The sequence below is a fragment of the Tamandua tetradactyla genome, chromosome 1 (genome assembly GCF_023851605.1).
Source record: "Tamandua tetradactyla isolate mTamTet1 chromosome 1, mTamTet1.pri, whole genome shotgun sequence".
NCBI lineage: Eukaryota > Metazoa > Chordata > Mammalia > Pilosa > Myrmecophagidae > Tamandua > Tamandua tetradactyla.
In genome coordinates, this window is record NC_135327.1 from 218,921,418 (window position 1) to 218,947,634 (window position 26,217).

Consider the following 26,217-nt stretch of genomic DNA (forward strand, 5'->3'; position numbering starts at 1 on the left):
AAAAGTTTCTAACCTAAACGGTAGGTCTGTCCCCACAAGATTGGATCAGGATTAAAACATGACTTTTCTGGGGTATATAAAAGCTTCAAACTGGCACATCATTTGTATTTGCTCTTCAGAAAGTGTCTATTCATATCCTTTGCCATTTTGTCATTGGGTTGTTTGTTCTTTTGTTGTTGAGTTGTGTAATTTCTTGATGTACACAGGATATCAAGCCTTCCAGATATTTTCTCACATGAAGGTGGCTGCCTCTTCCCCTTTTCGACCAAGTCCTTTGAGACACTGAAGGAATTCCCATTTATCTATTTTTTCTTTCATTGCTTGTGCTTTGGGTGTAAAGTTTAAGAAGCTAACCCCTATTACTAGGTCTTAAAGATGTTTCCCTCTGGGAGTTTCATGGTACTGGCTCTTACATTTAGGTATTTAATCCATTTTGAATTAATTTTTGTAGAGGATGTAAGGTAGGGGTCCTCTTTCATTCTTTTGGTTACTAATATCCGGTTCTCCCATGCCCTTTTATTGAAAAGACTATTCTGTCCCAGTTCAGTGGATTTGTGGGCCTTCTTGAAGATCAGCTGACCATAGATTTGGTGGTCTGTCTTGCAGTCTTGATTTGGTCTGTCTCGCAGTCTCGATTCAATTCCATTGATTGATACTTTTTTGTGCCAGCAACATGCTGTTTTGACCACTGTGGCTTTATAGTGAGCCCTAAAGTCAGAAAGTGAAAGTGTTAGTCCTCCCACTTTGCTCCTCTTTTTTAGGATACCTTCAGCTATTTGAGGTCTCTTTCTCTTCCAAACAAATTTGATACCTGTATTTTTCAAGTCTTAAAAATAGGTTACTGGGGTATTAATTGGTATTGCATCAAATCTGTAGATCAATTTGGGTAGAATTGATGTCTTAACAAAATTCAACTTTCCTGTCTGTGAGCATGTAATATCTTTCCATCTATTTAGGTCTTTTTTTTTTTTAATTTTATTTCTTTCAGCATTTTTTGTAGTTTTCTGTGTAAAAGATCTTGACATGCCTGGTTAAGCCTACTCCTAGGTGCTTGATTCTTTTGGTTGCTATTTTGAATGGAATTTTTTCCTTAATAATTTCCTCAGATAGGTCATCACTTTGTGTATAGAAACATTACTGATTTTGTGCATCAATCTTTTATCCCAGCACTTTGCTGAATTTATTAGTTCAAGTAGCTTCATCTTAGATTTCTCAGGGTTTTCCAAGTATAGGATCTTGCCATCTGCAAATACTGAAAGTTCTACTTCTTCCTTTCCTATTTGGATGTTTTTTATTCCTTTCTCCTGCCTTATTGCTCTAGCTAGGACTTCTAGGGCAATGTTGAATAATAGTAGTGACAGTGGACATCCCTTTCTCATTCCCTATCTTAGGGGCAGTGCTACCAATCTCTCACCGTTAAGTATGATGCTGGCTGTGCGTTTTTCATATGTGTCTTTTATGACATGAAGGAAGTTTCTTTCGATTCCAATCTTTTGAACTGTTTTTATAAGGAAACTGCTGAATTTTGTCAAATGCTTTTTTCAGTATCAATCGATTTGATCATATGATTTTTCCCTTTCAGTTTGTTAATGTGCTGTATTACATTGCTTGATTTTCTTGTGTTGAGCCACCCTTGCATTCCTGGTATAAGCCCCACTTAGTCATGATATATAATTCTTTTAATGTGTCATTGGATTTGATATGCTAATATTTTGTTGAGAAATTTTGCATCTATGTTCATTAGGGAGATTGGCTTATAGTGTTCCTTTCTTGTAGTATCTTTATCTGGTTTTGGTATTAGAGTGATGTTAGCTTTGTAAAATGAGTGTTCCTTTTTCCTCAGTTTTTGGGAAGAGTTTGGGCAGGATTGGTGTTAGTTCTTTTTGGAATGTTTGATAAAATTCCCCTATGAAGCCATCTGGGCCTGGGCTTTTCTTTTGAAGAAGATTTTTGATGACTGATTGAATCTCTTTACTTGTGATTGGTTTGTTTAGATCTTCTATTTCTTCTCAAGTCATATAGGTAGTTTTTGTATTTCAAGGAATTTGGCCATTTCATCTAAGTTGTCTAATTTGTTGGCATATAGTTGTTCCTGGTATTCTCTTATGATTTTTAAAATTTCTTCAGGATCCGTGGTATTGACCTCACATCCCCATTTCTGATTTTGTTTATTTGAGTCCCCTTTCTGTTTATCTTTGTCAGCCTTGCTAGGTGTCCATTGATTTTAATGATTCTCTCTAAAAACCAAGTTTTGGTTATGTTGATTCTTCCTGGGGTTTTTTTGTTGTTGTTCTCCAGTTTATTTCTGCTTTGATTCTTCATCTGTTTTCTTTGAGCTTAATTTGTTGTTCTCTAATTTCTCCAAGTAACCAGCTAAGTCCACCATTTTTGCTCATTCTTGTTTTTTTAATACAGGCATTTAGGGCAATAAATTTCCCTTTCAGCACTGCCTTTGCTGCATCCTATAAGTTCTGATATGTTGTTTTCTCATTATCATTTCTCTCCAAATATTTACCAGTTTTTCTAGCAATTTCTTTTTTGACCCACTGATTATTGAAGAATGTGTTATTTAATTGCCATGTATTTGTGAAAGTTCTGGTTCCAGCTTCATTACATTGTGGTCAGAATGCTTTGGATAAGTTCAGTTTTAGTAGATTTGTAGAGACCTGTTTTGTGTCCCAGCATATGACCTATCCTGAAGAATGGTCCCTGTGTACTAGAGAAGAATATATATCCTGGTGTTTGAGGTTATAACAATCTATATATGTCTATTAAGTCTAATTCATACCACTACCTTCTTGCTTCCATGGTACCATTGAGTTGTCTGAACTCAGTCTTAATGTCCCTTGTTTGTAGTACATCGCTTTTCTCATGCTCCTTTCAGGACTTTCTGCTTCTCTTCAACATTTGGCAGTCTGATTAGTAAATGTGTCTTGGCCTATTTGGAGTTATTCTATTTTGGGTTCACTGGACCTCTGATTTGCATATTTATCTTTTATAAGGGTTGGAAAGTTTTCTCCGATTATATCTTCAACTAACCTTCTGAGCCCTTTACTCTTCTCATTCTGGAACATCAGTTATTCTCTTTTTTTTTTTTACATGGGCAGGTACCGGAAATTGAACCCGGGTCCTCTGGCATGGCAGGCAAGCATTCTTATCTGCTGAGCCACCGTGGCTCATATCAGTTATTCTTGCATTTGTAAGCCTTTTGTTGTCCATCATTCCCCTGATACCCAGTGCTGTTTTTTCCATCTTTCTTGCCTTTTGTTCTTTTGTGCACTCTAGTTCAGTTCTGTCTTCTAGCTCACTTATTCTTCCTTCCACATCTTCACATTTGCTGTTGTGTGTCTGTAGTAATTTGTAATTTGGTCTGTAGTATCCTTCATCAAAATTTTTTAAAATTAAAATAAAAAATAATAAAATCTAGCCAGATAGGGAGTTTGGATGATTTCACTTACCACTTCTTCCCAGAAGATGGTGCTTTTGAGCCGCATCTTCCCCAGGCCAGCTTCTCCCCAGCTGTGGGGGGGGGCGAGATGGCATGCATGGGGGGAATGTTCCCGGCACATGGCAGCAGGTGTGCCAGTTTCAGCCTGAGTGGCAGCTGATCACAATGCCTGGTAGGGCAGGTGATCCCAGAACCCAGCATATACGCTATTCACAACACCTAGTGGGACAGTTAATTGCAGCACGTGGTGGGGCGACCAGTTCCAGCTCCTGGCACACACAGCTTTTCATAGTGGGCAACTGGACGTGCCCCTGGGTTCCCCACATGCTGGCTGCATAGCAACATAGAGAGGTCTCCCCAACCAGCTGCTTGTGCAGACTGGAGGGGAGGGATGGTCCACTCTATCAGATCTGCACTTCCCTTTGCACCACTGCCTGCCCCCAGTGGGGTCATGGCAGAACAGAATCACCCTCCTCTCCCTGTCCTAGTCTCCCCACTTCTCTTATCCATGTCCTCCCCATGGAATTCTGAAGACCCTCATTTGATCACTCACCTCCCAGGACTGCAGTCCCACTTATATTTTCTGTCTCTTTTCTTCTTGTTCCATGAAGCAGAGATGAACCCAGCCAACCCTACTCTTCCATCTTCCCAACCACAATTGATTTTTGGCATAGGTTTTTAATGCTACATTAAATGAGGAAAAACTGATGGTAGTTGAAATTTCTGCAAAGGTAAAATTAATCCTTGACTGCTAGGTGGTCTAGTAAAGAGCTTTATCAAAGGTACATTGCCTCAGATTCCTTAGAAACTATATGTATATGGAGTGGTTCATTTCAGTTCCCCTAATTTCTAATTCGTAAAGCTCCTAAACTAATGTTTCACAAAGTATTCCTTGGAGAATTTGAAATGATAATTAGTTTTCCCTAAAAAGGCCATGTTCAAACATGTTTGGAAATTACTACATATTATATTTTTCTTTCTTCCTCCAGGCCCCTAGTGCATGAGTTCATATTTATAGGCTCTGGGAAGTTTTGTGGATTATTATTATTTTTTTATTTTAACCCAGCATTTTCCAAATTTATTTATTACATGATGTTACCTATTAACATTTCACTGAATGTTAGTTTGAAAAATCCCTATTCTGCCTTGTTCTTGTCTTCGGCTGGTTTGGAAAGGAGGTCATAATTTTTTCCCTTTTATCCTAGTCAGAACTCTTATCAAGGCCATTAATCCCCCTCTTTAGTTCCAGATCATAGGTGCCTTCTAAGCTCTTTCACTGGGTGCTGCTCAGTATCATCTGATCCAGAGGGTAAGTTGTTTCTCTTTTGATTGGTGATCTTTAGGACTTCTAAATTATACAGTTAGGGCTTTCTTAGGACAAAACTGTGCTGCCCAGAAAAGACAAGAACAATTCTTCCTTTTCGCCTTTTCCCTTGTAAAATTAAGGTATCACTTGGGGTCTCAGAGCTCTCCTGATAGTTCTCAAAAGGAAACCTTTAAAAAAAAACAAGTCTTGATGTACATTTTGTGGTGTGTGTGTGTAGATAGATATTTAATTAGGTAGATGTGTTTCTAGTTCTGTCTGCTGAAAATGCTAAGAGGCAGAGATAGTTAGGATCAGTGAACATACATAGCACCCATTCTCTGATCTATTCCCTGCTAAAAGAAATCAGGAATCAAGAGAAATGACTGATTCCAGGACTGGAGCAGAAAACTATAAGCCTTGATTCTAAAATACTGCATTTTCTTCTTCCCTTTGCCTGCTTTCATACCATTCCACAGCATACATTCTTTCTGGTCGTACTTTTTGACAGAAAAATCTGTGGCATCAACCATAGAACTGGGCTTCTTCATTTTTTGTCCCCAAGTACATTGCAGAAGTGACTCCAAGCTGTGTAGCTTTTAAACAAAAAGGTGTTAAAGAATTTCATGATCCTAGTAGCCAGTGTTATCTTTGCGTTTTCTTAGGTCTGAAATAAGAATGTCAAATACCTACCTCCCCATAGTAAATATCACTAATCTATTATAGCCAGTCTTTTCTACTGCTCAGAATTTATTTCAACAGCTTTTCAAGGAGGTATTACCAGTCATTCAGAGTGCTTGAGTTGAAACCTACCATTTCTGGGCTGAGAAATTCTTTCTCAACCTTGGATAGTGTGCCTTCTTTTCAATCAGGAATTATATTCTTTTCCCTTTCCATATTTTATGGCATTTCATGGACCCAAATATCCTTTCACAATTTCTTTCCTGTGCTTACCCACCCATGCACTTATTATTCAGACCTTTATGTTTGTTTCTATTACTAGACTCTGTGTGCTTGGCAGGTAGTGTGGTTTATACTACTTTTATCTCCTTTAAAAATAATCTAATCGATATATGGGTATTGTTTTGTCCTTTCACTTACATTTATTTATTTATTATTATTTTTTTACATGAGCAGGCACTGGGAATCAAACCCGGTTCTCCAGCTTGGCAGGCGAGAACTCTGCCACTGAGCTAACGTTGCCCGCCCTAGATTTATTTTATATTACACTTTTTCTTATATCTCCATATATCACATAATATACTGTATTTGTTAAACCATGTTATCTGTCTGGGTTTGCGCTTATCAGAATATTTTAAAAGGAGTAAGTTTCAATAGTATGGTTTCTATTATTTAGCAATTATTAACTAGGTAGATTTCATCTTAATTAACAGAACTTAATTTGAAGTGCTAACCTGTTTACTTGTATTTCTTTAGACTCTGATTTCTGCTTAATCTGAAGATGCTCCTATTTCTAGGATCGTGATAAATATGTTACAGTTTTACCTGTTCAGGTTTGAGCTGTTCAGTCGGAAGCTAGAGGGGTTTGGCTGACACTAAGTTGCATATTAATGTCATTGACTGTGTTGTTTGTTTGTTTGTTTGTTTGCAAATCTGTTAGGTTCCTTAGAATGTGCCTACCAATGACTAACATTTTTTGGAATTTGAGCAAATGAAATCCTAAAGTAGATTCTTATATGTTAGCTTTTCCCTAAGATTTTCCTATTATAATTCTGAGCAAGATTTGGTTCTTTCATATTTAAGATTTAGATGTTTTCACACGAAATTTAAAAGAAGTCAAGAGGAAGCTATCAGGTTTGTCAAATGTATTTTGATGAGGCAAAAGTAGAATGATATTAGGTGAGCTTTTTTTTATGAGTAATTAAGCTTTGCTGTTGTGATTTGACATGTGACTTGATTGACGCTAAAAAAAAAATAGATTTTATACTGGGGAACACCAAAGTAATGCATAAATGAAACCCTAAAAATGTATAAAATACAAATTTTACCATTCAGAAGGTAGCAGAACATTACCAGTCAGTCCATATCAGTTTGGCTTTCTGGAGTATCAAGATCAGCACTCTTTAATAGAAATTTATGTGATGATGGAAATGTTCTATAATCTGTGCTGTCTTGTATGGCAGGCACTAGCCACATGTGGCTATTTGAAATGTGGGTAATGCAATGGTAGAACTGAAATTTTAATTTTGTTTCATTTTAATATAACTATACACACATGGCTGGTGTTACCATAATGGGCAACACAGATCTGGAATATTTTGGGTAGGGACCAAAAAAAGAACAAGTCTTTTTAATCCAAGGGTCAGAGTTTTAATATACTCTTTGATCTCCAAAAACTCTGTTTATATGGTAATAACAAACAAATATCATGGAGCCATGATTGGTTACAAGTGACATAGGTACATTAGATGTTGACGTCTAGTGATTCCTATGAAGGACTCTGAATATTCACTTAATTGGGAATGTCATTAGAAACATATAAGTCAAAATGGAAAATAAAATACTACATGTTTAAGTCATTAGTGAAATAATGCATTCAATTATACAAATATTTATTGAATTCTTTTAGGCCCAGATAGCATGTTAAACTTGAAACAGGGATGCCGGATATTTGGCAAGCAAATGATCCCCTCTTATACTTGTCACAGACATCACTAATAGATGACTGCATGTTTTTCTGACTTTTTTTTCCCATTAAGTAGACACAACATCGGAATGCTTTTCAATGCAGCACTATAAGCAGCCGCTGTCAGGGCTTTCCATACAAAATGAAACATCGTTATTATCTGTGCAATAGAGGTACAAAGATAAATAAGAAGACACAGTGCCCGTGCCCAGAAGATCAGTCACATTCTGATAAGGAGACAGATGCTTAACCAAGTAGATTCTAAAGTCTTTGTGGAAATAATGCAAAAGAAGGTGTGGTCTAAGGCAATAATTTTTTTTTTAAATAATTTTATTGTCAAACCTTAAGCAAACATACATTCTTAATATACAAACATTCTATACATGATTGTACAATCAGTGGCTCACAATATCACAGTTGTGTATTCATTACCATGATCAATTTTTCTACATTTGCATCTCTCCAGCAAAAGAAATAAAAAAGAAAAAAATCTCATTCATCCCATACCCCACCTCTCTCTCATTGACTACAAGTATTTCAGTCTATTCAATTTATTTTAACCTTTGTTCCCCCTATTATTTGTTTATTTTTTAATCCAAATTTTTTACTCATCTGTCCATACCCTAGATAAAAGGAGCATCAAACTACATGGTTTTCACAATCACACAGTCACATTGTAAAAGTTATATCATTATACAGTCATCTTCAAGAAACATGGCTACTGGAACACAGTAGAGCAAGTATTTTTAACCTTGGTACCACAAACTTTTAGGAATCCTGTTTGAATTGTCTATAATTTATATGTGTGTGTGTGTTTCACTTTCCTGTGGAGAGAATTCATAACTCCTTGGAGGGAAAAAGTGGTTAGGAACCCCTTATTGGGAGGAAGGTAGTCAAGAAAGGATTCCAGAGGATTTGATGCCAGGCTGGGTTTTGAAAAGATTAAATAGGTACTTGCCACATGAGCAGACAGAAAATAGCTAATATAAAGGCCTGAAGTAATGGCATTGTATGCTACATGAAGTAAATAAAATTTGGTATTGCTAGATCATATAGTACTGATGAGACTGGAGAGGCTTGTTCAAAGAGGGTCTCATACTATTCTAAGGAGTTAGACTTCACGGTGATGAAAAATTAGTGGAAGGAATTATACAAGGAAAAGATATGGTACAAATCTTTATATCAAGTTGTTTCATGCTTGGGTGGATGGGGGTGTAGGAGATCACACCCATTGTCACCATGTCATCATATATATATATATATATATATGGTGAAAGATGGTACTGTTTCTTAAACTTTAAATGTCGACAACTTTTTAGTAAGCTTAGATTGTTAATGGTTCTGAAAACAAAATCCAGGAAGTCTTTATTTCTTTAGAAAATATAGGTCTTGTTTTTATCTAGACATCTGTGAGATGTTTTTGTCAGTAAATTCACAGAGTAAATATTTGCATATGGTTCCCTCTGTCAGCTTTTAGTTTGGATGCTGAACAGCCTGATTATGATTTGGATTCCGAAGATGAAGTATTTGTGAATAAACTGAAAAAGAAAATGGACATCTGTCCTTTGCAGTTTGAAGAGATGATTGACCGTCTAGAAAAAGGCAGTGGCCAGCAGGTACAACTCCATTGTGTATACATAGATATCATTATATAAATACATTTGTCTATATGGAAACAGTATATATGATGGGGGTGAGGTTATGCAGGCAGACCCTGGAGTTGACAAACATGAATTCACATCCTATATCTGCCATTACTAATTTGTATATTCTTGAATAATATATTTAAATTTCTCTGTGCCTTAATTTCCCCATCTTTAGAACAGATATTAGTCATAAGATCCTAGTGAAGATTAAGTAAAATATCGTATAGAATGTACTTAGCTCAATAACTGACATAGCTCAATGACTGGTGTATAAGATACTCCACTTAAGTTTACTATAGCCACTATTTTAATTATTGCATTTAAATTTAGAAATGCTTTTAAACCTTATACATATAATATATGAAAATGACATAATGGTTTTACATTCAGCCAGTCAGTCTGCAGGAAGCCAAACTACTGCTAAAAGAAGATGATGAATTAATTAGAGAAGTGTATGAATACTGGATTAAAAAGAGAAAAAACTGTCGAGGGCCATCTCTTATCCCATCAGTTAAGCAAGAGAAACGAGATGGTTCCAGCACAAATGATCCTTATGTGGCATTTAGAAGACGTACTGAAAAAATGCAGACTCGAAAAGTAAGTGAATTTGGGAATTGCTGTTCCTCCCATTAAAGTAAGAGAAATTATTTGTAGTTATTAATGTCTTAGTATATGAAGGCTGTAATTTAATTTTTGTTTGAATATGACTTTCTATGCAGTTATAATGAAAAATACTAATTTTAAATAAATCAATATTAAAATTAATTACAGACCTGTCAATAATATATTTTAATGTCAAATCATTTTAAAATCATATTTAATATTGATTCTATGATCTGATCCATGCTCCCTTTCACTGCCTTTAAATTCTAATCTAACCCTTCAAATATATACATTCTCATATATCAACACCTATCGTTAAGAATGCCGCTGATTAAAAATGCTTATTGGCATTAAACAAGCAACTTCATATTTACAGAATCGCAAAAATGATGAAGCCTCTTATGAAAAAATGCTTAAGTTGCGTCGAGATCTAAGTCGGGCTGTTACTATTCTAGAGATGATAAAGAGAAGAGAAAAGAGTAAAAGGGAGCTATTGCACTTAACACTGGAAATTATGGAGAAGAGGTAAAGTATGTTTTTAATAGCATTAGGAAGTATGGTGCCATTAACATTTTGTATATTGAACTAATTTATTTCCTTAGCAATTAACCCCTTACTCCAAACATACTTATAATAATAGAGACTATTAAATGTGTAGTATGGCATTTGTATAATTTTACATGTATTCCTTTATTTTCTTTAAAGATGACTGGGCCAACTAAAATTTAAATATACCAGTTATTTTCATTTTCCATCTTATTATTTTGTCCTTATTTCAGTTGTATACAGAATTGTGAGGGAGAAGACATTTGTCCATTAAAAAGTTTTTGTTTTATTCACTTGATGATACTCATTTTTTCTTTTTACATATACTGTTTTTTTTAATAGAACAGTGTATTGAAGTAGGGGAGGAAAGGTCCATAATCTTACCACTAAAATAACCATTCAGCAAGGTACACAATGAAAACTACAGACCTCACTGCCTTATTTCTTAGTCCTGATCCCCAAAGAATACCATTATTAAATTTCTTGTGATTCCTTTCATAAAAATTACTTTTAAAGTGCAGGCCATTTAAATTAACAGAGAGCCTCAGCACTATTTTAGGCCTTAACTTCAACTTCACCAAAATTATTAAGTTAAAATTCCAGCCTTCCCCCTCCCCCACAGTCATCTATTTATGGTTCCCAAATAACAGCCACAAATTAGAAGGAAAAAACAAAAGGAATTAAGTCATCTTTAATTTTAATAAACATTCAGTAAATAGCCAAGATTTAACTTTACTCTTACCTTAAGTCTAACTGGTGTTTATAATCATATCCCAGTCAGTTGTTAATGGTCATAAGGATAAGTGCTTACAGAACTAACCTTAACTTTCTTTTTTATAATTTTAGATATAATTTGGGTGACTACAATGGAGAGATCATGTCTGAGGTTATGGCACAAAGACAGCCAATGAAACCTACTTATGCCATCCCTATCATTCCTATTACTAATAGCAATCAGTTTAAACATCAGGAAGCAATGGATGTGAAGGAGTTCAAAGTTAATAAGGTAATTAAAGTTTTTGTGCTAATAGAACTTGATTGTGGGGTGGTATTTTATCATTGAAATGAGAGTGAAAAAGAAAAACACATGTAAACCTTACCATGAATTATGTTTCAAAACTTGAATGATTGTAGCATTTATGAAGAAAAGCAAAAATCCATAATTAAAGTTTTGTTTTTGTTTTATGTTATTCCTTGTAAAGGGGAGGGTTTGTTACTGTATCTGAATAAAGGAATATTTTACTAGTTGTAGGATTATGAAGGGTTGAAATAATTCGAACAAAATATGGGACTAGTGGGGCAAAATAAGGGTGTATCCTGTCTTTTGTGAACACGTCAGTATTTTAAGTGGATGAAAGAATATGAAAATTAAGGTATCTCTTTTAAATATTTTGTATTTTGTAACTGGGGTTTATAATTATATGCCAATCAGTTATTAATAGCCTAATAGTTCAGTTCATGGTTTAGATATGGAAATGTTTGACAAAGATTAATATTTAATCAAATACTTCACAATTTTTGAAGTATAAAATTGGTGAGGAGAAGTAAAATTAGTGAAAAGAAACTGAGTGAGATAAAGGAAGGCACTGAATTAGGTAGATCCCTCTTGAAAACCGTGTACCTTGAGAAAAAGTATTGTATGTATTTTTTTCTGAAATTTATCATGAAACTTAAAACTCACTATACTAATTCTATCTGGGGAGATGGGTAATTCCTCTGTCAACTCTATCGCCTCTGTATTGTTTAATGTTTTTTAATTGTGGTGACACTAGTCTTTAAACATAAGTATACAAATTGGCATACCAGTTATAACAGTGATCTCACTAGCCTGGTTTTTCTGTCATGTAGAGCAGTGTCAGGGACCATTTTGTAAGGAAACATGGACATTTTGGTTAAAAAAAAAAAAAACGTTCAGAAGGGTGAACGGCAGTTTTTTTCCTTGACAATCTAGAAAGTTACCCTTATACTTGAAAATAATTTAATTTACCCATTAACTGCATCATCCATAAGCACATTTAAACCTTATATTTATCTAATTTTTATGTTTCACAGTTAGTCCTAAGTGTCCTTTAAAATGTAATGGCGTTTTCCTCACTTTTAGTATTTTAAGTCCATGATCTCCCTGTCTGAACACTACATGACTTTGTAGACTACTTCTACTTCAGTGCTATCCTTTAGCCTTTGTATTTCAAGACAAAACTATTTCAGTTGTTCTGTTCTATAATTTCTTCTATATATGCCAGACATGTGAGCTCTCACACTTGAAAGTGCTTTGCTTTAAATTTCTCCAAGTTAAAATCATTGAAGGTGCTGTGAAACTGAAAGTTATCTTAATAGTTTTTATTGTAGTTTAACTATTGATTCCTAAACATCATTGAATAAGTTCAAGATTTTTAATTATACTTGTAAGGAAAATAATGTAGTCATAAAGCAAAATTTATGTAGACATAAAGAACAGTCTTTTTCTATTTTCTTTTTATTTCTTTTTCTGAATAGATGCAAGTGTTCCAGGAAATGATCATGATGATGAATATGCAACCATGTGATGATATTGTGAATTACTGATTATATATGTAGAACGGAATGATCAAAAGTTACGAATGTTTGCATTTGGTGTTTTTGGTATTTTTAAAAAAATAATTTAAAAATTAATTTAAAAAAAAGTTAATCCCAAAGCAAATAGAAGAGAAATAACAAAGATTAAAGGAGAAATAAACAAAAAAATAATAATAGTAAAGAATAATCATAAAGCACTGTTCAAGCTGACCATTGATGTCTCTTAAATAATGTGCATTGCCATAGCCAGTGTTTGATTCAAATCTGGATTGTTAATACAGCAGAAAAAATTAAGAGATAAACTCTATAGTATAATAATTAACTCCCCCTGCCAAAAGCCATAAAGTACTTAAAACTTAACATACATATTTAGTGTGTTTACATAATTGTGATAATTCACCATGATTTTCTTCCCAACCAATATTTTTGCCTCCTTTCTCTCATACCTTTTGGCTACACCTCACGTTCACACTCCTAGCCTTTACTGTTATCTGCCTTTACATAATTCTAACATACTCTGTATTCCATCAGCTAAATTCCTCTTGCTCTCTGTATTTTATCCTTATGTTTCCCCTATTTAATGATTGCATATCTTTATCATCTAAAACTGCTCCAAAGTCATCATTCTAGAAAGCTTTGTTGTTCAGCTAGCAAATCCTTACTACTCTATTTTTATTATGCCTCACTGTTATAGTTTTATTTTCTTTTATGTTAACGATTATTTGAAGTTTTCTTTATGTTTATGTAAAATCGTTTTCATTATAATTTGTTATTTCTTGAGAGTAAGAAACAGTATCTCTTAGATACCCCTTTTTTTCTTCCTAGAATTTTCATAGAAAATTAAGAAAAAGAGAAACCAAAGTAAATACTGATTGCAGTTACAGGACTTGATAAGCTGAAGAACTTGTGTTCCCTTCTTCTACTTTTATTGAAACAAATAGTTAATGGGATTATGTTTGGGTTTAGGAATGTATTGATGCTTTCTCTGAGACTTTACAGTGGTCAAACATTTAAGAGTCTTGTGTATCTTATGAATGTGAATGCCTTCAGTTATAGCAATGAACGTCTTTTTAAGACCTAAAAAAACTACAGGCTTATTGAACACAGTTTCTAGTATTTAAATAATTCATGGCTTTGTTGCAGCAAGATAAAACTGATCTTATCCGACCGAAACGTAAATATGAAAAGAAGCCCAAAGTCTTACCATCGTCTGCTGCTGCTACTCCTCAACAGACGAGTCCTGCTGTGCTGCCAGTCTTTAATGCTAAAGATTTAAATCAGTATGACTTTCCCAGCTCAGATGAAGAACCTCTCTCCCAGGTAAACATAAGAATTTCTCTATAAATGTAGAGAGGGGAATGTAGGAAATTACACATTTGACCCACATCATTTACTTTATTTAAAGGTTTTGTCTGGCTCTTCAGAAGCTGAGGAAGAGAATGATCCTGATGGTCCTTTCGCTTTCCGTAGGAAAGCAGCCTGTCAATACTATGCTGTAAGTTTCAAGCTCTCTTTGTAAGTAATACCTCTTTACCTTTAACTGACAAAATAAAATAATTTGGATTTTTTTTTAAGCCTCACTTAGACCAAACTGGCAACTGGCCTTGGACTAGTCCTAACGATGGAGGATTAGGAGATGTGCGATACAGATACTGCCTAACTACCCTCACCGTACCCCAAAGGTGTATTGGATTTGCACGAAGACGGGTTGGGCGTGGTGGAAGGTAAGGTATTCCTGTATTTCCTCGTGTAGGGATATTTTAGATACTAGGATAATATAATTTAGAATTTAAATCCTAAATTCTTTCTGAACAGCTCATTTAGCTCCCATGTGCTAGTCTTGTGGGAAATATTTTTGCTGCTTTGCTATCAAAAAAACATAGCTTTTAATGCATAACTCGAATGGGTCCCTAGTGGATCTTCTTTTCTACCCAAGATTAAAAACCTCAGATAAATTATCATGTGATAGAATTCCAAGGAAAGGCAACAGCTGAAGACAGATGTATGTCATGTTTGCACAAATTGTATTTAAGTTAAAGAAACTACAAAAACTTGTTTCAGGCATTCTAGGAGATATTGGAAAAGGGATTAAATAAGCCAAGAAATGTCATGTGGAACTAGTATACTGAGTTATTTAACTTGTCATTGAAAAGGCTCCCAGATCTGTCCACGATCTGGTCTTGACTTCCTATTCTATCAGGGTCTAATTGGTTTTTGTTTAAACCTAATAGAATCCATCATACTCTAGATGCCTTTGTATGAGGGGAGAGAAGGAATTGCAGAACATATGAGAGTGAAGAAAAAGATATTAATGTCTAATGTGGAAAAAAATAATTAAAAAGCAAAATAAATAGTGGTATCAGGTGCTTTCAGGAAGAAACCTAAGGGTATAAATAATGATAAATTTTTAAAGTTTCTACATAGGTTTCTTTCATTTCTTTCATTCCTAATTGCATAATTGCTTTCATTCCTAATTGTATATTTTCATCACCTAAACAATTTAGAATTATTTTGGCACTAAAATATGTTTTATTTAGCCCTTTTTCTTCCAGTATGTTGGTGTCATTAGTGGTGAAAATTGTCTTTGGCTATAGTTTATTCTATTGCTAGTATTAGTTAATATTAATATTTTAAGAGGGAGCGATAAAAGTTATATTAAATAACATAAAAATATATCCTTTAGAGTAGTGAATCTCAAATATTTTGTATATAAGAAATTTTAATGGTATAAAATATCCCAAGGATTGCATAGTTTTTACTACTTTTCTTTTCACCCTTCTCCCTCCCTCTCCCCCCCAAAGAAAAACAAATAGAATGAAGTTTTTGCTTAAAGAACAAGTATGATGACAACATTTTTTAAAGTTTTCTAGTAGTGTGTTTGGTGCTTTGTAATGGAAGTAAAAATCTGTAGTTGAAAAAACATTTTGAAAAGAATACTACTGTCATATCATCAAGTAATTTACACTAATAAAGCACCCATAGACCTTTTAGAAGACTCTTGATGTAGTAAAATGAACTATGTACTTGCTCATAAACAGAGTAAAGTGGATTACTCTGTTAGTTTAATAGAATCATTATAAAGCAAAAGGAAGAACATTTATCAGAAGTAGAGATTTGGCCTATAAAGCCAAATAATAAAATAATCAAATTTTATAGCTTTTAAATATTCAGCGTGGGCTGGTTTTTTGGGGGGTAAGGAGAGAAATAAAAATATTTTTTATATATTCCTTTAAGCATTATTTTAAATATTGTGTCTTCTGCCTTATTTTTTAATAGGGTCTTACTGGACAGAGCTCATTCAGACTATGACAGTATGTTTCGCCATCTGGATTTGGAAATGCTTTCCTCCCCACAACATTCTCCAATCAATCAGTTTGCCAATACCTCAGAAACAAATACCTCGGACAAATCTTTTTCGAAAGACCTCAGTCAGATACTAGTCAATATCAAATCATGTAGATGGCGGCATTTTAGGCCTCGGACACCATCCCTACATGACAGTGACAATGATGAACTCTCCTGTAGAAAATTATATAGGAGTATAAATCGAACAGGAGGAGCACAACCTGGGACCCAGATATGCAGTACCTCTACGCAAAGTAAAAGTAGCAGTGGTTCAGCACACTTTGGTATGTTAATTTTTTATGTTGTACATTTCTGTAGAAATGTCATATTCATCAGTTTTTTCATTATGTGGTCTATTATGTTTATAACTTAAAGTCTTTTTCTCTCAAAACTTACCTAGACCTGAATATTTATTTGAATCTTGTTGCTATAGGAATTTGTATGTTTGGGTCTTCATTTAAATGTGCCCACATAGGGAGGTGGTTTATTACTTTTTAATGTCTGACATTTATTAGTATGCACTCTGAACCACAAGATTCATCAGTTATATTTTTAAAAAGGTCCCTAAATCGTTTCTGTTTTATGTTTGGACACTTGTCTACTCTTTTACCTAGTCTGCTTAAAAGTAGAGATCAAGAGTCAATATAAGCATAATATATAATCATAATATAAGCATAGCCTTATATTGCTAGTGCTATAATTCAGAATAATTTATAAGAAAAAACTAATTTTTCAGAGAATATTTAAGTTAAAGGGTTATTTTAATATTTTTGGAAACCTTTTCAACTAATATCTACTTTATCATTATGGCTCCATTGTCAAATATATGTAAAATAAATACTATCTAAAAATATTCATATAATCATAAGTTTCTATTCTAAAGCATAAATCTGTTATTTAAAGCATATAAATTATAGAAACTCACTGTTAAAATCTATTACTACAGATTTTTTAAGAATAATTTAAATGTAAATTTTGAAAGGACTATAAAGATATTAACTCCCCCTGATTACCTGGTAGGGCTATTCTTAAACTTTCTCATAAATATGAAGATTGTAAAGACCACCAGAGAGATTGCATAAACTGATTTCATAATTTAGAAAATGTTTCTTTTAAATGGAAGTCTGTCAACTCATAAGAAAAATTAATCATATTTCGGAAATAAATTAGAATCAATTAAAGTTCTGCTTACAGTAGATGTTTGGTCCGTGATCTAGGCCTAACAAATTATTTATAACCCATTAAATGTATCATTAAAGAGCCTGTTTATCTCTGCTTTTATAGTCTTAAAAATCTAAAGTGAAGAACTTCTCAGTACGAAGGAAGACTTAACATGTATGTTTGAGTGTGGAGATTTTTTAAATAGAAACTTGTAATATTTTTTCCCTGATATTTGAGTTGTGTAAGAATCTTTAGGACTTCTCATAGAAAATAGGCATGTTTATGCAATGTCCAACTTCTCCACCCCTTTGAGAAGTTGAAGTGTATAAACCATCTTTAGGATTTTGTTTGTTTGCGTGGGCAGGCTCTGACAATCAAACCCATGTCTCTGGCATGGCAAGCGAGAATTCTACCACTGAGCCACCACTGCACCACCCCATCTTCTATGTTTTTTTTCTTTTGCTGTACTAAAATAAGCATTATTATTGTAAAACATACTTGGTTTGAAAATTGTCATATGTTTGCCAAAGAACATAAAAAGGTGAATGTTGAACAGTTATTAAGTTTCACCAAGAAACATATGTATTTTAGGTAACCTTGTATGTCTATTTCATTTTAATCATTTCCTTCCCTTATGTTTGTGATACAACTAAAACAATGCATTTATCAAAAAAAAATTTTTTTGCTGTTGCACTTACTATTTTAATTTTGGCTTTCAATGAATTTCCCCTTATATTTTGCTTGTATTTCCTGTGTACTTAGAAAATAAATGCCTACAGACTACCATTTAGTAACATTTTATTTATTCCTTTATATTTTTTAATATTCCATAGATCTAAAGTTTATTTCTTTATGCTTTATAAAATATATTCCAGTGGAGTCATGTTGTACATACGTTCATTTAAAGTGAATTCAAATAATAAACCCATAAAGGACAAAAGAAAATTTTAACATTTCCAGTGTTATATCAGAATCTAAATGCTATCCCACTAAAAGAATGTATTCTCCTTAGTGAGCCTGAATGGGAGAAGTGAAGCTTTTGCCCTTCTTTCAGTGCCTGCATTGCCACTTCATTCATAGTTCAAGTGTCTCATCTCACTCAATATAATTATAATTTTAAAGATACAGTTGTTGTTTTTTTCAGACAGCATGGCTTCCAGATAACAAACCAAATGACTTCATTTTGTATTCAACCAAAGAAACATTGATCTAGTCTGATGCCAAAAGAATTACTGGCCATGTTGGGTTTATTTAAAGGGATGGTTTCCATCATGGCATACTTAAGAAGTTTTCAAGCTTTAATTGTGAATATGCTGACTTTAGAATTTAACCGTTACGTGAGATATGAGTCCAGTGAACGTACCTTCCTGCTGCTTAAGCCAAATATATGGGTTATAATTTAGTCATTTTTGGTTATTTGATCATTTTTATAAATAGTATTGATACTTAACACTATAGCATAATGATGCTGTCTGGATTGTTACTCCTTTTTCTAGAAAAATGTTACTCTATGTTTAAATAGGAAATTCTGTACGAGGATCTGAGGGGCCCCTTCACTTTTATAAAGTGATTTTTTAGCATATCAATTTCTGTAGCCTTTGTTTCAACTACAGAAGCATTTTAGCTTGCTCTTCCTTGTCTTGGCCATTCTACATAGTTGTGTAGGTGAATTGGTGGCTTAGTTGGTTGAGTGTTAGAGTGCTTGGTCCTCTGGACCCTGTATCGATAACAGTATTGAGGAAATTAGGGAGGCTTACTGTATGTGTTTTCAGAATCACTAGATCTACATTTTAATATTTAAGGATAAAATATGTATTTTCAATAATCTGTAGTTGATCTGTGATTTGGACAGTTTCCAAATAACAGGGTTTTTTAGTATTTTTTGTTTGTTTTGTTTTTAATTCATTAAAGCAACTTTGAAGATGTGTTCAGTGACCAAGTATTAATTCACTTGTTTTCTGAATTTGGGGTTATCAGCTATCAGAATTAAATCCTTTTTTCATAATTAGAAAGGACTTGTATATAAGTCACAACTGTTTGGAAACAGTGGAAAGTAATTTTAAAACCAAAATTGTATGTTCAGAATTTGAATTCCTACTTCCCAGTAAAACTAAACCAATAATGAAAGTCATATTTTCTAAGTTCACATATCTGCACTAAATGTCTGGTTTATTTTCGTAAGTGAATAGTAAGTAGTTAGAACAACATGTTCTAGCTGTAGCTTATTCAACTTAGCGCAATTTACTTAAGTAATTTGCAACATAAAATTTCTATATTAAATCCAGATTTGAGCACTGAATATTTTGATTGTGAATTTTTGTAAATCTTCAGGACCTTAATGCCTTTTCCAATTGTGTTTCAAAATTCAAAATTTTTTTACTTTAGAAAATGAGTTTTTCATATAACATCCCCAGCAGAGTCTGGGGTAGCACTTGGAGTAAAATGTGTTTATAGTTCTACAGTTACACAGTGACACGCAGGGATATTCACACTAAGTGGAATATATTAAGCCAAATAATCTTAACACAAATAATCTTGTGTTCAAGTCATTTGCTGCCAGATGAGTTCAGGTCCCTTTAAGTTTTGCCAGCAGATGAGTTATAGCGAACTTCAGTTTTCAGATTGGATTTCAGGGTTGCTGATAAGGAATCATGAAACTCAAAACTATCAATTCAAGCTTACTAAATAGGGGATCATCCTTTATCTGAAAAGCTGTTTCATTTTCATTTATTTCTTTGAAGTTACCTTTTTAACTGTATTAAAATAATGTTCTGCCTGAGTACTGTTCAAAGAAATAGCTGTATCAAGGGTGTCTTTAAAAAGGTGTTTTGAGTTTTGTTTTCTTTTGTTTGTTTGTTTGCAGAGTGTATATTTTGGTCATCATGAATCCATCTTCCCAAGCTGAATTTTCAAATCATTTTTTTCTAAGCTTCTCTCACCCTTCCTTACCCCCACTCCTGTGATCATTTCATTTGATAAGGTACAGGAGCGTGACTTACAGTGCCAAGAACTATAGGTTAATTTCCAGGTACTAGTGCACCATGGTTATTCTCTATAAGAAGTAGACTGAAATTCTTGAGTTATTTCATCCAAATACCGACCCCCAAAGAATTTGTTAGTTAAAAGCTACCAAAACAAATGTAGTTTTTAACCTCTGCCTACACACTTCTAGTAAGGACACATTCAACAGCTTTCTAGATTAGGTTATTGTGCTGATGGGTAGCTTGATTAGAAAGCTTGTTCATATATTGAACCAAAAGCTGCCTCAAGTTTAAGCCTACAGGTTCCTGTTTTCCCTTAGAGCATACTAAGAAGTTTGCTTGCTCTCCAGCATCATAGCAACCTTCAAATACTTGAAGTCCTTCCATGTTTCCTTCCCTAGTCTCTGTATCTATATCTTTTACCATTGCTCTCATATGAGTATTCTTCCCTGCTCTGGCTGGAATAATGTTATATTTACCTCAGTTTACTGCCTTACCTTTGTCCAAATTTCCTACTCATTCACGCAGTCTCCTTCTTGGGTTGGAATTTTATTCCCTGGAAAAGTTATAAAATCAAGGTCTCAAAATCAAGGTCTCTTGGCTCCTAGATCTGTGTTTTTTTGTTATCGTAACTTACAGCTTTTATGTTTTACTGTGCAGTTTCTTCTAGAGCATTAATCAAGAATGTCCTGAAAGGTTTCCTATCTAGACTCCAGAGTATAGAGATATCTAACTTAGAGTTCTAAAATCAACAGTTGTTTTAAAGTGAAAATTCACAGGTTTCTCATAGATCCAGGATTAAGATAAAAAATAGTACAGAAATATTGGGAGAATTTATTAAAATAAATTTCCAGTTTATTGTTGCTAAATGCTAAATTGAAACACACAAAACAAACAGCAGAGTTCTATAAAAGAATTTTTAATTCATATAAATGTAGTTTTATAAATGAGGTCTTTAGATATGTAAATGACCTGACCTTCCAGAAATGGTCTTTTTTTTTAATGTACCAAGAATCCCTTAGTAGAAAATTCAAAACTTGGGCAACTCACTCAAACTTAAGAAATTTAAGTGTAAATCTCAAAATCATTGGCAGTATTTAGTAACTTAAAGACCCTCAGGTTGTTTTCTATGGTTGTTTCTCAGGTTGTTTAAAAATCCTATGAATATTATTTCAGGCAACATTAATTTTTGTAGCTTTCTCTCCATGTTTTGATACGACCCATTTCTGTTATGTGAAATGATCATATTGACAGATTCTTTTATATCAATATTTAGGGATCATCCTATTGTCAATACAAATCTTCCCTTTTAATTTCAGATGTGAGAATTATAAGATAGTAGGCAAAGAAAATCATTAAGAGACACATATCAGTTGAACAGATTTATAGTGGGAAATTGCTTTTTTGCCCTTGTAGCCCTAGAATTTAGTTTAGCTCAAAATAAGAGCTTATGTAGACACTGATAACTGCTGACCCTTTCTTGAATTATGATTATTGTGATGCATTCAAAAATATATGGAGGAATTTCCTGCCTAAATATGTTTAAACAAAACAGTATGCTGGGGAGTAGAGAAAGATTCTTCATGAATTATAAATGAAAAGTATAAAACTTGATGAAGTGATATTAGTACTGATTTATCAAAATGCAATTAAAACAACTTTAAACTTTAGATTGAGGAAATTTGCATGATTTATAGGTTTCCTGGTACCCAGGGATGCATGATAACCCTTTTTTTGTTTTGTTTTTGTTTTAAAATAATTCATACCCAAACATTGCAGGCTTCTTAAAGAAGCCGTTCAGATGTATTGTGATTGTATGTGCTTTTTTTTTCCTTTTTTTAATTGGCAAAAAAAAAAAAGAAAAAGGTCCTTTTTTAAAAACTGCACACACTTTTTTGGGGGGGTAATAAATGAACATTTTTTTGTTTGTTTTTTTTAGAACTGAGCTCTCCATAGACAAACATAAGTAGCATAACACAGTGTCTTTCCTCAGACATCATTCTGTACAGTAAATCAACATAAACAACTCCGTTCTTATTGACTGGATTTTTTCCAGGTGGGTTAATTGGGTGGGGAAAATTAGTTAATTTAACCTTAACATTTGGAGCCTCTTTTCTTCCTGTTAAACTTAAAGGATGGTTTCTTTTTTTTTTAAGAAAAAAGGTAATAAACCAACAACCTTATCTTTCATATGCAAGAAATTTTTGTAATGACTAAAAGTAGAAAATATGTGGAACAGTTAGTATTTATACACAGAACTGTTAGGGATCATCTGAGAGCATTGGGGCAGTAATATGGATAAAGTAGAAACCAAATGGTAATTAGCAGATTTATTCTCATGCTAAGTACAAAGTTGAATTCCAAATCTGTGGATTTAAAAAGCTGGTATTACTTTCCCACACTGTCTAGTTACCGGTGTCGCAGCTTTACAGAAATAATGGTGTTGAATCTTGGGAAGTGAGCAGTCCTCTTTCCTGTCCTCAGGAATTTTATTACTTTTTCTTGTAATAAAAGCCAAGTTAATGTGGTAGCAAAAATGTTAAAATTTTCATTCAGTAATGATCTTTAACCAGGATCATGAACCATTGTCAAATGCTTGTTTTGCAGTTTTTTTCTTAATGTTAAAATTTGTTTTAATGCTTTAAAATGTGTGATATATTTATGCATTTTTATAAAGTGTTTCTTCGTTTTGTTCAGCATTTACAGCCGAACAGTACCAGCAACATCAACAGCAACTGGCACTAATGCAGAAACAGCAGCTTGCACAAATTCATCAACAGCAAGCAAATAGTAATTCCTCCACCAACACTTCACAGGTGAGGGATTTGTCTGTCTTATGATTATCCCTCATTGTTTCCCACCAGAGTTCATCTCTAATTATCAACTGTTGTCATAGAACCTTGCATCTAACCAGCAGAAAAGTGGCTTTCGCCTGAATCTACATCATAGCCATTCTATACAGGGTTTAGAAAGAGCATTTCAGGTGAGTATGGAAGCTGTTGCCTCTGCTCCCTATTTTAAAAAGTAATACTAAAAAGCATAGTTAAATGAAATGGAGACCCTATCTTCAAGTTGACCTCTAGCCTTTTAATGTACTTCTTTAATATATAGCCCCACCCATTTCATTATCTTGGGCATTTTAATTATAGCGATTTTTTAAAATTATCACAACAAAACAGCCTTTCACTATTAAATCACCTTTAAACCTAAAGCTAGATAAATGTGTTTAAGTTCAAAGCCTGAGACTGGAGTCTCTAAGCATCTTGCAGGAAAAATTCATTCTAAAATTTTCAGAGGGACTCTCAATTTCTAGGCTGTTATAATGTGTTATTCTGTTAGTTACATTTGTAGAGAGATAGTTAACTTCCTATCACAAGTGACTTTGGTTATGTATGTGTGTATATGTATATGTAAGTAGGTTAAAGCAATCTATATATTTTTAATTCATTAATGTATTTGCACTTAACTGGAATGTTTTCAGCATATTTCTTGTCCAGCACTTTGTGTTGGAGATTTGCTGCTTCCACATTATAGGAGGTTATTTTGATAATTGGCTTGTATATGTTATAAGGATTCATATGACTATCAAAAGAGGTGAAGAGATTTCAGTGGCTTATCACTTTTCTTTAAATACAAACTGATTTTGGTATCCTGTGTAGCTTTAATATTAATCTGAGACTAAATGATACTCATGAAATTTGTTAATTATTTTCTTTATAGGGCTTTGTTTCCAAGACTTTGGATTCTGCTAGTGCTCAATTTGCTGCTTCTGCTTTGGTGACATCGGAACAATTGATGGGATTCAAGATGAAGGATGATGTGGTGCTTGGAATTGGGGTGAATGGCGTCCTTCCAGCCTCAGGTAAGGATAAGGACTTTTAAATTGTTTTGATTTTATTTATTATGTGTATCTCTAATACAAACAGCTCGGTTGCACATTGTTTAGATGATTCTTTCTTTTTCTTTCCAGGAGTATACAAGGGCTTACACCTCAGTAGTACTACACCAACAGCACTTGTACATACAAGTCCATCAACAGCAGGTTCAACTTTGTTACAGCCTTCAAATATAACACAGACTTCAAGTTCCCACAGTGCACTGAGTCATCAAGTAACTGCTGCCAATTCTGCAACAACTCAGGTTCTGATTGGGAACAACATTCGATTAACTGTACCTTCTTCAGTTGCCACTGTAAACTCTATTACCCCCCTAAATGCACGACATATACCTAGGACTTTAAGTGCTGTTCCATCATCTGCCTTAAAGCTGGCTGCCGCAGCAAACTGTCAAGTTTCCAAGGTTCCATCTTCATCTTCTGTAGATTCAGTCCCAAGGTGAGTGTTATTTTAAGGTTAAAGTGTATGAAAAATTCATGTTTTAGACATTCCTTTCCTAGTATAATATTAGCTTATAAAACTCTCATTTCTTTCTGCTTTGGAATGCAGGATTTCTCTTGAAGAGTGGTTCTTTTGGTTATAGTGTCTTCTGCAGCTTCTCATGTAGACAATTAGAATTGATAAAGCTCACCATGGCTAGTAGGCTAAGCTACTCTTAATCATATATATACTGTAAAGGCTTATAATATTTGTGCCAGGTGAACTTTTAATCAAATTATTATTTTTCCATTCTTAACTTGTCTTCTTGAATTTCAGTAGACAGTTTAGAATCTTTGTACAAGTTTTTTCTGTTTTAAAATATTAATAGTTATTAAAAACTTGCTCTTATAAAGTACTATGGGGGAAATAAAAAGAGAAAAACAAGGAGTTTTCCATCTAGTTAGAAAACAAAAGTGTGAAAAATTAAATAATGTTAACTGCAAATAATAGCTGAAAAAACTTTCTAGCACCATCACAAAGCATTATGTGCTTGTCAAATTAATTGTGTAGGTGATGGGTAAAATCTCAGTGTAAGGAATGTACCTTTTCACACCAGGGGTATTCTGGTAATATTCTACAAAATAAGATCAGATTTGGTCCAAGGTAATAGGATTTGATTAGACAAAGAAGAAAAAGAAAGAGAGAGCATTTTGAGCAGGTACAATGACTAAGTGAAAATACAAAGTTAGGAAAATGCATGTGTTCAGCGTTTAACGAGTAACTAGTTTATAAAAGTAAACTTATATATTTATATATAAGATTTATGTACAAATAATAAACCTTTGTATAGAGGTTTTAGAAGGTTAGTGTGGAAATTGGAATGGCAAGAAGTGACCAGGCTGGAGCACCTGGAATGCCAGGTTGATTGATATTTAGACTTCCTCAGTCAGGAGTGGCCCAGAGGGAGAAGCAGAGTTTTAAGAGTTTTAGAAGAGATTATCTTTACCACCAGACTTGTAAATCACTGTCTGCTTCTGAACTTAATAGCCAATATGTACTCAATACTAATCCATTCTTACTAGTATTCTGAATCTAATCATAGTTCATCAGTTATAATTCTGACTTAAATATATAATACCATAATTTTCATTGCTATAGAATTGTATAACCATGAAACACTGGCAGTGTATGGAACTTTAGAGATCACTTACTTTCGTCCCTTTGTGTTAAAGATGAAGAAACTGAGATCAAGAGAAGTTAACTGATTTTTCTAAGGATAGTCAGTAATCTAGATGATAAAACAACAGTTTAAACTCTGGTTTTCTCATTACTAGCTTAGTAGCCATCCTACTCAATCTTATTTAGTAGAACCCTGTCTTAAAATCTTGACATGAACTTCAGTCATATTTGTTCCTTTTTTAAAACTCTTATAAAAGGTTTAATAGAGGAGGAAATTGAAACTAAAACTAAAACTTGGGAATTTTTTATGTGTTTTTAACAACTACATTGTTTAGGTACAACTATAATTTTGTTGGTAATTTGGCTGGCCATGGGATTTATAGTGGATATAAGCCTGAGTTCTGATTGTGTATTCGTGATAATAAACTATAAAGTTCATATTCCTTTACTTGGTAGCTCATCCCAAAAGAAGCATACCTTCCTATT

The 26,217-nt window shown here is 33.6% G+C and overlaps 1 protein-coding gene across 8 annotated transcripts in view; it reads left to right on the forward strand.

The window, feature by feature from the left end:
* EPC1 (enhancer of polycomb 1) overlaps positions 1 to 26,217 on the forward strand; it is a 112,949-nt gene that overhangs the window by 85,241 nt on the left and 1,491 nt on the right. For 6 of the 8 annotated variants that reach the window (XM_077152207.1, XM_077152219.1, XM_077152212.1 and 3 more), the window contains 12 exons: positions 8,869 to 9,014; positions 9,435 to 9,641; positions 10,024 to 10,172; positions 11,040 to 11,199; positions 13,893 to 14,069; positions 14,155 to 14,244; positions 14,325 to 14,473; positions 16,026 to 16,378; positions 22,934 to 23,052; positions 23,133 to 23,219; positions 23,957 to 24,098; positions 24,207 to 24,570. In XM_077152207.1, the coding sequence (XP_077008322.1) occupies positions 8,869 to 9,014; positions 9,435 to 9,641; positions 10,024 to 10,172; positions 11,040 to 11,199; positions 13,893 to 14,069; positions 14,155 to 14,244; positions 14,325 to 14,473; positions 16,026 to 16,378; positions 22,934 to 23,052; positions 23,133 to 23,219; positions 23,957 to 24,098; positions 24,207 to 24,570 (2,143 nt within the window). Of the gene's footprint in view, positions 1 to 8,868; positions 9,015 to 9,434; positions 9,642 to 10,023; positions 10,173 to 11,039; positions 11,200 to 13,892; positions 14,070 to 14,154; positions 14,245 to 14,324; positions 14,474 to 16,025; positions 16,379 to 22,175; positions 22,293 to 22,933; positions 23,053 to 23,132; positions 23,220 to 23,956; positions 24,099 to 24,206; positions 24,571 to 26,217 lie in introns of those variants that run through there. The other 2 variants (XM_077152196.1, XR_013172318.1) reach the window with 2 other exon arrangements.